Source organism: Lemur catta, chromosome 8 (genome assembly GCF_020740605.2).
Source record: "Lemur catta isolate mLemCat1 chromosome 8, mLemCat1.pri, whole genome shotgun sequence".
Lineage (NCBI taxonomy): Eukaryota > Metazoa > Chordata > Mammalia > Primates > Lemuridae > Lemur > Lemur catta.
The window spans coordinates 49,689,797-49,702,652 of NC_059135.1; the positions used below are offsets into that span (position 1 = coordinate 49,689,797).

General features: G+C 33.6%; 1 protein-coding gene across 2 annotated transcripts in view; it reads right to left on the reverse strand.

The window, feature by feature from the left end:
• Positions 1–12,856, reverse strand: part of AGPS (alkylglycerone phosphate synthase) — a 118,921-nt gene that overhangs the window by 62,386 nt on the left and 43,679 nt on the right. The window contains exon 10 of one of the 2 annotated variants that reach the window (XM_045559351.1): positions 12,276–12,384. The exons of the other annotated variant lie outside the window; for it this stretch is intronic. Coding sequence (XP_045415307.1) covers positions 12,276–12,384 — 109 coding nt within the window. The remainder of the gene's footprint in view (positions 1–12,275; positions 12,385–12,856) is intronic. 2 annotated transcript variants of the gene reach the window in all.

Sequence of the window (12,856 nt, forward strand, 5' to 3'; positions counted from 1 at the left end):
TCTTCTTTTTTCTCATGCCTGATTTAAAAAACCAATGGCATAAAACAATAAGTATATAATGTATTTTTGGACCAATAACATATACAAATGTGATACATTCACCAGTAACAGCACAAACGAGGTGAGTAAAAGCAAAGGTCTGTTGGGCTAATGATATGATTCCAGATGGTAATTTGAACCCACAGGAACAAATAAAGAGAACCAGAAGGGGCCTGGTTAGTACTTGGATGGGAGAACCAGAAGGGATAAATAAGATGGTTAATATAACAAAAGCTCTAAGTCCAGACAAGTTGAGTAACCCTTATCTGAAATGCTTGGAACCAGAGTGTTTCACATTTCAGATTTTTTCAAATTTTGGCACATCTGCATTATACTTACTGATTGAGCATCCCAAATCAAAAAATCCAAAATATGAAATGCTTCCAATGAGCATTTCCTTTGAGTATCTTGTCAGTGCTCAAAAAGTTTTGAATTTTGGAGTATTTTGGATTTTCAAATTTGGGATGCTGAACCTGTACTTGCTCTCTTTTCTTCTCTTAGCTTCTTTAAAAGTCATACAATTATATAAAGTAATAATTGTAGTAACATATTATTGTGTTTGTATCATTCGTAGAGGTAATGTGTATAACAATACCACATTAAAAGGGGGAAAAGGAACAGAACTATATAGGAGTAACATTTCTACATTCTCACAGGAATTATATTAGTAAAAATCTGAAGCTGATTCTAATTAGGTAAGATGTTCATGTTAAGTCCTAGAGAAACCACTAAAAAGACCCTCAAAAACATATACTGAAAAGATCATTAAGAAAATTAAAATGCTACATTAAAAAATATTCATGTAATGCAAAAGAAAGCAGTAATGGAGGAACAAAAAGAAGTAAGACCAATGGAGGGAGCAGAAATGGCAGATATAAATCCAACCATAGCAATAATAACATTAAATATGAATGGACTAAACAATCAAATGAAAAAACAGAGATAGTGAGACTGGATTTTTTAAAAAAGATCCAACTATATGCTGTCTACAGGAGACACACTTTAAATTCAGAGATACAACTAGACTGAAAGTTAGAAAAGGATACATCATACAAACAACAACCACAATAAAGCTGGAGTGACTATATAGTGACATCAGACAAAACAGACTTTAAACAAAAACTGTTACTAGATATAAGGAGGGACATTTTAAATTGAAAACCATTAGGAAGACATAACAACAATCATAAACAAATATGCACCTAATACAGGACACGAAAATGTAAGCAGTAAACACTGACAGAAATGACAGGAGAAATAGATAATTCAACAGTAATAGTTGGAGACATCAATACCTCACTTTCAGTCACAGACACAAAAACTAGGCGTAAGACAAGGAAAGAGAAGACTTGTACAACGCTATAAACCAATTAGACTTAAAAGACTAGAACACTCCACTGAACAACAGAATATGTATTTCCAGTGCAATCTCCAGAATAGCCTTCATACTAGCTAGGTCTTAAAACGAGCATGAACAGATTATGAAAGACTGAAATAATACAAAGTATGCTGTCCAATCACAATGGAATGAAATAAGAAACCAGTAGGAAAGAAATTTCGAAAGCTTATAAATATATGGAAATTAAACAACACACTCCTAAATAACCAAAGGGTCAAAGAAGAAAACAATGGGGAAATTAGGTAATAGTTTGAGGTGGAAAGGAGAACACAATATATCTATACTTACAAGATGCAGCTAAAGCAATGCCTAGAGGGAAATTTATGGCACTAAATATCTGTTTTTTTTTAAATCTCAAATAACCTAACTTTCCACCTTAAACTACTGGGGGTAAAAAAGGGCAAGCTAAACATAAAGTGAGCAGAAGGAAGGAATTAATAGAGAGTATAGGTGAAATTTCTAAGATAAAGGATAGAAAAATAGAGAAAAACCAATGAAACCAAAAGGCGGTTCTCTAAAAAGATCAAGAAAATTAACAAACCTTTAGCTAAAGTGACTGAGAAAAGGAGAGAGAAGATTCAAATTATTAGAATCAGAAATGAAATAGCGAATATTACTACTGATCTTACAAAAATAAAAAGAATTATAATGAAATGCTACGAATAAACGTATAGTAATGTGTTACATAACTTAGATAAAATAGACAAATTCCTAGAAACATACAAACTACTGAAACTGACTCAAGAAGACAATCTAAATTACTAATTCAAATTAGTAACTAGTAATCTAAAAACTGTTCACAAAGAAAAGCCCAGGCCCAAAGGATTTCAAAGCTGAATCCTACCAAGCACTTAAAGAATTAATATCAATTCTTCACAAACTCTTTCAAAAAGTAGAAGAGGAGGAAACACTTCCCAATTCACTCTATGAGGCTAGTATTACATTATCCTAATACCACCAAAGAGATCACAAGAAAATGACAGATTAGTATCTCTTATGAATATGGACACAAAAATCCTAAACAAAATACTATTAAACTAAATCCAGCAATACATAAAAATAATTATACACCACAACCAAGCAGGATTCATCACAGGAATGAAAGAGCAGTATAACATCCAAAATTCAATTAAATGTAATACAACATATCAGTAGAATGAAAAACAAAAATGACTTGAACAACTCAATAATAGATGTAGAAAAAGCATTTGACAAATCCAACATCCATTATGATCAAAACACTCAATATATTAGAAACAGAAGGGAACTTCCTCAAACTAAAAAGGCCATCTATGGAAAAACCCCATTTAACATACTTAATGGGGAAAGACTGGATGCTTTCCCCCTAAGATGAGGAACAAGACAGATTTCTGCTCTTATCACACTTCTATTCAACATTACACGGAGAGTACAGAGAAGTAAAACTATCTCTATAGATGATGTGATTTTGCATATAGAAAATGCTAATGCATCCACTAACAAATTAGAATTTAAAAAGTAGTAAGGATATAGAATACAGGATTCATGTACAAAAATCAATTGTATTTGTATATACTTTCAATGAACAATCAAAAAGAAAATTAAGAAAACAATTCCATTTACAATAGTATCAAAAAGAATGAAATAGGAGTAACTCTGACCAAAAAGTACTAAATTTATACCCTGAAAACTACAAAACATTGTTGAAAAAAATTAAAGCTCTAAATAATTGGAAATACATCCCATACTCACGGATCAGAAGACTCAACATTGTTAAGATGGCAGTGCTAACCAAATTGATCTAACTGACCTATAGATTCAACACAATCTCTATTAGAATCCAAGCTGGCTTCACTGTAGAAACTTACGAGCTAATTTCATAATTCATATGAAATTGTAAAGCACCAAGAATGGCCAAAACAATATCAAAAAGAACAACAGGCCAGGCACAGTGGCTCAGGTCTGTAATTCCAGCACTTTGGGAGGATGAAGTAGGAGGATACCTTGAGCTCAGGAGTTTGAGACCAGCCTTGGCAACACAGCAAGACTTTGTTTCTACAAATAACTAAAAAAAAAAAAAAAAATCAGCCGGGCGTGGTGGCATGCACCTGTATTCCCAGCTACTTGGGAGGCTGAGGCAGGAGGACTGCTTGAGACCAGGAGTTTGAGGATGCAGTGAGCTATGATTATACCACTCATTGCACTCCAGCCTGGGCAATAGAGAGAGACCCAGTCTCTTAAAACAACAACAACAAAGAAGAAGGACTCGTACTTTTTATTTCAAAATCTGCTAAAAAACAACAGTAATCAAGTCAATATGGTACTGGCATAAGGATAGACATATAGATCAATGGAAAAGAATTGAGAATCTGGAAATAAACCCATACTGACTTTTGACAAGGGTGCCAAGATCAGCGAATGGGGGAAAATATTTCAAAAATGGTACTGAGACAAATGGATATCTACATACAAAAGAATGAATTTGGGCCCTTACCTCACACCATATACAAATATTAACTAAAAATGGATCAAAGACTTAAATATAAGACCTAAAACCATTATATAAAACTCTGAGAAGAAGCCATAGGAGTAAATCTTCATGACCTTGGATCTGGCATTAGACATGACAACAAAAGCTTGAGTAAAGAAAAAAATAGATAAATTTGACTTCACCAAAAAACTTTTATGCTTCAAAGAACATGAGCAAGAAACCTACAGAATGGAAGAAAATATTTGCAAATCATTTATCTGAATCCTATATCTAGAATAAAGAACTCTTATAATTCACTCTCATAATAGACAAATAACCTAATTTTTAAAATGGGTAAAGAATCTGAGTAGGCATTCTTCCAAGAAAATATAAAAATGGCCAATAAACACATGAAAAGATTAATCATTTCTTATCACCATGACTATTCATTAAGAAAAGGCAAAACAAAATCACAATGAGATCCCATTTCATCTCTATTAATGATGGCTATTATTAACAAACAAACAAACAAACAACAACAAAAAAACCAAAAACCAGGAAGTAAATGTTGGCAAGGATGTGGAGAAAATGGACTCCTCATACATTGCTTATGGGAATGTAAGATAGTACAGTCATGCTGGAAAAGTCTGGCTGTTCCTCAAACAATGAAACATAGGATTATTACCCATGTGACCAGCAATTCCACTTAGGTATAAACCTCCCAAAAATGAGAACATATGTCCACACAAAAAGTTGTTCAGGAATGTTTACTGCAGCATAATTCATAATAGCCAAAGGTGGAAACAACCCAAATGTCTATCAACTGATGAATGGAAAAACAAAATGTAGTCTATATCCTTGCAGGAGAAGATTACTCAGTCACAAAAAGGACTAAACGCTATAACAGCTGACTCTTCAAAACATAGTAAGTGAAGAAGCCAGTCACAAAAGACTACATGGTATATCATTCCATTTCTGTTAATTTCCAGAATAGGAAAAGCTACAGAGACAGACAGACAGATCAGTGGTTGCTTAGGGCTTAGGGGGCTGGAAGAGTCGGGAGAGGCTGGTGATACCTAAAAGATATAGGGGTTTTTTTTTAGGTGAACTTCTAAACATCTGTCAGAGAAGAAGCAAAAAGATGACAGCTGATTTATTAGGATTATGCTGTCTTCTCATCCACTAGCACAGTATTATCTTTCACACCTATTCTTTCTTAGCAAGACAAGTAATATCACTTTAGTTTTTAAAGTTGCTAATTTCCTTCCACTATACTGACACCATTACTAAGATTAGTTGTAATTCTCTCTGCTCTTTTCAACATTTTTAGAAGTTCCTCATAGTCTTGGAATTAACATCTCATATTCAAAGTTGGTTCTACAAATAAGTTCGAAATTTGTCAGGTATAAGTTCTTAAATGCATGAATCACCTCTATTTACTCTGATCTGTCCACAGACTACAGAAATACTTAATAAATACTTGCTCAGACTCAAAAGTCACCAGATTGAAACTCATTTAAAAAGGTCAGTATAAACCCTGACTTCAAACAGGAAAGCCTTTCTATTTAAAACTAAACACCTTATTGTAGAACAACTCATCAAAAAAACCAAAAAACTAAACTCTAAGTTCCAATCTCTTTGTGAAATATTTCCTAACTTCTAAGCCATTTGAAAATATTTCTTTGACTCACAGTATTATAATCTAATCCAAAGAAAAAATTGAAACCCACTTAAATGCCAACCAATAGGGATTTTGTTAAATACATCAAGATATATTCAATGAATGGGATATCATGTAGCTGTGAAAAGGAATCGACAAGCTCTAAGCACTCCAGGAGGCTGAGGCAGGAGGATCGTTTGAGCTAAAGAGTTCGAGACCAGCTTGAGCAACAGCAAGACTCCGTCTCTACTAAAAAAAGAAAGAAATTAGCTGGACAACTAAAAATATATGTAGAAAAAATTAGCCAGGCATGGTGGCATATGCCTGTAGTCCCTGCTACTCCGGAGGCTGAGGCAGGAGGATCGCTTGAGCCCAGGAGTTTGGGGTTGCTGTGAGCTAGGCTGATGCCATGACACTCTACCCCAGGCAACAGAGTAAGACTCTGTCTCAAAAAGAAAAAAAAAAAGAACAGACAAGCTCTAAATGTGGTAAGCAAAGAGTAATAAACTACTATTTGTGTTTTTAAATATATATATATGGTTTTACATAGCAAAAATGTTGACTCTGGCCAGAGAGGATGCCTGTAAGACAGGGATAGAAGGCAGATTTTTCCCTATACATTCTTGAGCAACTGTTGAATTTTGTACGTTTCTACATATCTGAATTTTGTAAATGTACGTTATTACTTATTCAAAAAGTTTATTTTAAAATATACATATCCTTACATTAACAAACTTTCCTTAAAATTCTCTTTCTACACCAAACTTCAAAGGTACTGGTAAGAAGGGACCATGTCTTAAATTTCTGTATACCCATATTGCCTCATATAAATAGTGTAATCACTCTAAAGGAGCAAAATCCTATAAATGAGATTTTTAAAAATTAGTAGTATAAAATGAGATACTGCATTATCATAAGGTTAATGAAATGAACAAGGTGAGTCTGTGCAACTAGCCAGCTAGGGATTCTGCATGACCCCAAGGTGAAATCAAAATCCATCAAGGTCCCCAGTGCAATTTGACAGGGGAAGCTTCCATTCTGACTTATCTTTAAATTAAGTCAATCATAAACATATCCCAAATTCACTTTATCAAATGGCCCATTTCTGTGGAAGTTTAATGTATTTATTGATTCTTTTGCTCTGGGAATATGTCAATAAAGTGATATAAAACTACTTAGATTATTTATCATTTGATTTTATTTATCACTTGATTATATACAATGCCAATATTTTATTTCCACTTTATATAACTGTTTACAAATAACTCCATGGCAATGTGATATCAGAGAGGCTTATATGTTATTTATTTTCTATTTTTAAAAAATAAGTTATGGGCTGGGTGCGGTGGCTCAAGCCTGTAATCCTAACACTCTAGGAGGCCGAGGTGGGTGGATCATTTGAGCTCAGAGTTTGAGACCAGCCTGAGCAAGAGCGCAACCCCGTCTCTATTAAAAATAGAAAGAAATTAGCTGAACAACTAAAAATATATAGAAAAAATTAGCCGGGCATGGTAGCGTGTGCCTGTAGTCCCAGCTATCCAGGAGGCTGAGGCAGGAGGATCGCTTGAGCCCAGGAGTTTGAGGTTGCTTTGAGCTAGGCTGACACCACATCACTCTAGCCCACGCAACAGAGTGAGACTCTGTCTCAAAAAAAAAAAAAAAAAAGTTGTAATAAATTTAAGAATTTTCTATTTTGCAATTTTCAAATATAATATTTGTTCCCAAGAAGAGCTGAAGGCTTCAAAAGTTATTCGATATAAAATGCAAGTATTTGCTTGAAGCAAATAAAATCTTTCACAATTTGAAAATTGACTCTCAGGTGACTTCAGGATTAAGAAGAATGATAGGCATTTCATTTTGAATCTTCCCTCTCCCTCTACTTTCTCTACTCTGCCCCCCAAATATAAAAATCAACAAGAAAAACAAAGCCCCACAAGACCTACATCTTCAGTATTACTAGGAAACAAAAAATACTGCAACCTTCAAATTCTGTCTAAGTAGAGATAAAAAGAAAAAATTCCAACAGACTTCCTACAGCATTCCAGCTGCCACAAGCTTGGAAGGGTAGAAAAATGAGTAAGAGGAGGCTTGAAAGACTACACAAGAAAGAGTAGAGGTCATAAAGAACTAAGAGGAAGAAGAGCCAAAATTATTCCCAGAAAACAAAGTGCAACAATAATGCCAAAATACTATAAAGGACTTGGTAATCCATAGTCCTGACTATGGGAAGGAGTTTGAAAATGGGAGGAATGAGAAATGGCAGTCTTGGGGATATACATATAGATATATATACACACATATATATGTATGGGTGGTACACCTAAGAGACAAGGCAGTAAAGATAAAGAATAAGAGATAGAAATTAAAGATCCTATAGAAATGAAGTCATGCCATCCCTTCCTTCACCAAAAACACCACCATTTATAAAACAAATAGCACAGAAAGAGGGTAGAAGTGTCAGAAAAGAACACTCAAATTAGGAGGTCTTTCCAAGTAATAACTAGGACTAGAAAAAGGCAGACTAAGTCCATAAAAAAAAAACCTGCAAAAATGTCAGAAAAAATGCAAATAAAAGTATTTCTGCAAATAAAAAGTCTCCCCCCCCAACCAATTATAATCCTGAAAAAACTGCAACACATTTCAAACTGAACTAAATACCATCAATCAGGCAACTGGGATATGAAAAAATACCTTGAATCAGAAATACAAAAATTAAAAGCATAAATGAACAAAAAAATGAAACAACAGACAGAAAGAAATAGAATATATATATATATGTATGTGTGTATATATATATATATAAACGAAGGCTAAGTTATAATCTACCCAAAGGAGAATACAAAATAGATGTAAATGAAAACTTAATAAAGGGCATTGAAAAAAATCAGGAAAATAACCAAGAGAATAAAAATGAACTAAAGAAGTCAGAGAAGAAAGGTAAGAGAAAAAGTGGCTGAAATGGAAAACAAGCAAAGAAAGTCAAATATATGTATAATCAATATTCTTGAAGAAGAAAAATCAAAACAATGAGGAAAAAAAACCCTAATACTTAACTCTACAATCCAAAAAAACTTTCCAGAAATAAAAGAAGACCTGAATCTACAATAGAAAAGGTCCAGTAAGTACCAGAGCAAAATGACCCAGGACAATCAACTCTAAATTGTAAAAATGTTATACTTTATTGATTAAAAAAAAAAATCCTCAAGGCCTCCAGGCAAAACCAGAAAACCACCTACTAAGGCAAGAGAATTCGACTGGTATCATATTTCTTTAAAACAATATACAAAACCAAAGTAACAGTGGAGCAGCATTTTCAAGAACATAAGGAAACAAACTCAAGCTTTCCTTCAAGTATCAGAGACAGAAAACCAGTTTAGAACTTTCTAAAACTCGGAGGATATACAAATGTGTCTTTCCTGAAGAACTTACCAAAGGATGATTTTTTATTTGCCCCAAAGATGACTGGTAAAACTTTACAAAAGCATTGATACTGAGCTTTTCAAGTCTTTAATTATGGAGCAAAGACTAAAACAGGGTGGTTTATGGGTTAAAAAATAAAAATGTACTTTTGTTCTTTAAATCAAAGAGCAAATCATTACAAGTTACTAGTAAATTCCAAATACAGGAAAAGAATACAAAACATTTTAAATGCTTTGAATATTTACTAAAATTTTCATTATATTGATGTTATAACAACTAAAATGGGAAGAAGCTTCTTGCTGAAAAAATTTTTATGAAAAATTCATGAAAACGAACAAAACACATTAAAACTTAATGTGGTTAGTCACACATGGAACTTAGCTAGATAGCGAAAATAGGTTGTTTTTTGTTATTGTTTTTTTTTTTTTTAAGAGACAGAGTCTCACTCTGTTGCCCAGGCTGGGGTGCAGTAGCATGATATAACTCATTACAGCCTTGAACTCATGGGCTCAAGGGATCCTTCTGCCTCAGCTTCCCAAGTAGCTGGGACTACAGGTATGTGCCACCATGCCTGGCTAATTTTTTGTAGAGATGGGGTCTCATCCTATTACCCAGGCTGGTCTCCAACTCCTGGGCTCAAGCAATCCTCCTGCCTCGGCCTCCCAAGGTGATGGGATTACAAGTGTGAGCCACCCCACCTGGCCCAATAGTAATAAATTTAACATTTGGTGAGTAGTTAGTACATGCTTATAAACTGTTTAGCATAATCTCATTTAATCCTTGCAACAAATTTATGAAGATGAATACTTTTATTATTCCCATTTATAGCTGAGGACATTGGGCTTTACCCTAACTTACACAAAGTCACAGAAATATAAGTAGTGGAATGATGATTGAAATTCAGATCTGAAAAACTTCACAGACCATGCTTTTAAATCAGTATGCTATGTTGCATGCATATTTATAATAAAAATCTCATTTAACTACAGTAATTTAGCCATATATATTTTTAATAAAACATATTTCTTATATTTCTTTGTATACTTTACAAGTTTGCCTTCCTTAAATTCAGGAAATAATTGCCTATTGAAGGAGGTATCCCAGTCTTTCAGATAAAAGTTCAAACTATTTTAAAAGGAATGAAAAGACCAAATTATCTCTCCAGCCAGCCTATAACCCTTATCATTTTGCCCCTAGAACTACTGCCTGTTCCACCCCATAATTAAACTGTAGGTTCCAGTCATATTGAAAAACTGGTAGCTTCATGATGAGGCAAACATGGCCCTTTCTCACTTCTGAACACCCTCCCACCCTCACATGCCTTTCATTCTGCAGGGCAACTCCCTCCCCTTCTTCCCTCAACTTGAAGTGTAATTATTTAATCCTTATCAACCTTCAAAGTGGCTTTTCTTGGGAAGCCTTCTTAAGCACCCATCAACCTGACCTTGTCTATATTTCTTCTGCATTTACTTTGATCATAGAATCTATCATACTGTAGTATAATGGTTTATTATCTGTGCCCTTAAGTGTACCAGCAAAATACCTAGCAACCAGAATTTTTAAAAGGCTAATTGATAGAAGGAAAAAAAAAGTTTGATATGATTACTTGAAAAAACTGTTTATATTTATAGAGCTGATTCCAATTACATATACATCAATAGTGTAATTAAAAATTATGTGGTTTTTTTGTTTTTTTTTTTTTGAGACAGAGTCCCACTCTGTTGCCTGGGTTAGAGTGCCGTGGCATCAGCCTAGCTCACAGCAACCTCAAACTCCTGGGCTCAAGCCATCCTCCTGCCTCAGCCTCCCAGTAGCTGGGACTACAGGCATGTGCCACCATGCCTGGCTAATTTTTTCTATATATATTTTTAGTTGGCCAGATAATTTCTTTCTATTTTTAGTAGAGACGGGGTCTCGCTCTTGCTCAGGCTGGTCTCGAACTCCTGAGCTCAAATGATCCACCCGCCTCGGCCTCTCAGAGTGCTAGGATTACAGGCGTGAGCCACTGCGCCCGGCCTGAAAATTATGAGTTTTAATACATGTTTGTTATTCAACTTGACATCTGATGACAGTAAATTATACTCTCTTCATTTTTAGATGACACATTAGTACAGGAAGTTCCAGAATAAGACTTATTAGATAATCATATTATTTTAAAGCAATTCAACATTTTATTTTTCTTATTAAAAAACCAGTTCTGTTTTTTCACAGACGAGTATGCTGATCAGAAGAGGAATAATAATGAGTGAACTAACGAGATATCTTGACAAAGGTTTGTAATTAGATGTAAAAGTAAAAGATCTAAGTCATACCACTGGTCATCAGCCCAACAGTTGAGCTCTATCAAATCACTAAGAAACATAGATTGTTACTTTTTTCCCTCTTGGATGTTATTGTCAAAGACCAGAATTTATTCCCTACCATCTTAAGTTTATTATAACTGCTCTTTTACTCATGAATATAGCTAAATGTTACCAAAAATCTATCTTTTGCAGTTTGGACCACCTTCTGAAGTGAGTAATGAGTTCCTCTGCTAATCTAGAAATATTAATACTTTCTTGTTTTAACTTATCTTATTTCTCTGAATTTAAGGGATGTCCCTCTCCCATTCTAAGGATTGAAACATAAGCCCATGATCATCACCTTATCCATACAATTCACCATGCCTACATAATGATTATTTTGTAAAATATAAGGAAAAAAGTTATTTTTTTTCTACCTGTACAGGAATTAAATATTTTAGATGAGATGAAGAACTACATTCTAATCTACCCAAGATTAAGTAACCAAGCAAAAGATACTACTTGCATAGTGAAAAATTAACAGACAGACAGAGGTTTAAAAGATAATGTGAATTAGCAGAATTTTAGATTCCAGTTCTTCTAAAAATCAAATAGTAACTAACTTTATAAAAGATATAATTATAGAAAGACAAGACGATAAGATATTTTATCAGTCCTTTCCCCTGATAATTCTCACAAGATTAAAGAATACTATAATATGTTAAACCATTTTAAACCTCTTTTCCCAAAATTCATTAAAAATTCTAAAAGAAAAGTAAAAACAAAAGATCAAGCTGTCTCTAGAAATATAAAACAGCAAAATGTAAGAGGAAGTTTAATCAGATGTTTTCATAATAAAAACTTTATAAAGTATTAAATTAAAATAATGAAACTTGTTTTTAAATCACCATTCCTTAAATATACAAAACATGTCTTTCAAAGATCTGATATCACAATATCACAGCTTTTCACAAAACTGAGTCACTACCCTATATTTTTTCTTAATAAATTTGGAGTTATATTTACCTTCAGATCCCATGATGAAGTGATGGATATCAGGGCCTGTTGACATACGAGGTCCTTGACAGCTTTTTTCTATTATACCTCTAGGTGTTACCATTTTTATATGAACCACCTGTTTAATACAATACACGATGTAAATTCTAGACATCTGTCAGTAAGTATGTGTGTATATGTGTGTGTACGTACACACATTCATATATATTTATATAAAAAACACTAATTTTAAGTATTGGGTTAAGTGATAAATTGTGATGCTCTTCAGAATTCTAACATTTTTAAGTAATTCTTAGGCTAAAGGCAAATGTATATATAACCCTAAAAGAGGGAAAAACCATTCTAAGATTGTATACCTCTTGATTTAAACTGGTTTAGGCATATTCATCATCTTAAGAATGGAAAAACATATTTCTCTAAACCAAATTTAGTCTCGGGTTATCCATGTGGCAAAGAACTAAAGGACTCAAAAAATAAGCAATGATCATACCTTAACAGGTTCATTCTTTCATTTATTTAACAATATTTACAAAGCACTATTATTCATGTCAAGCACTGCTCTAGATGCTCAGAATTCTAAGAAGAATTTT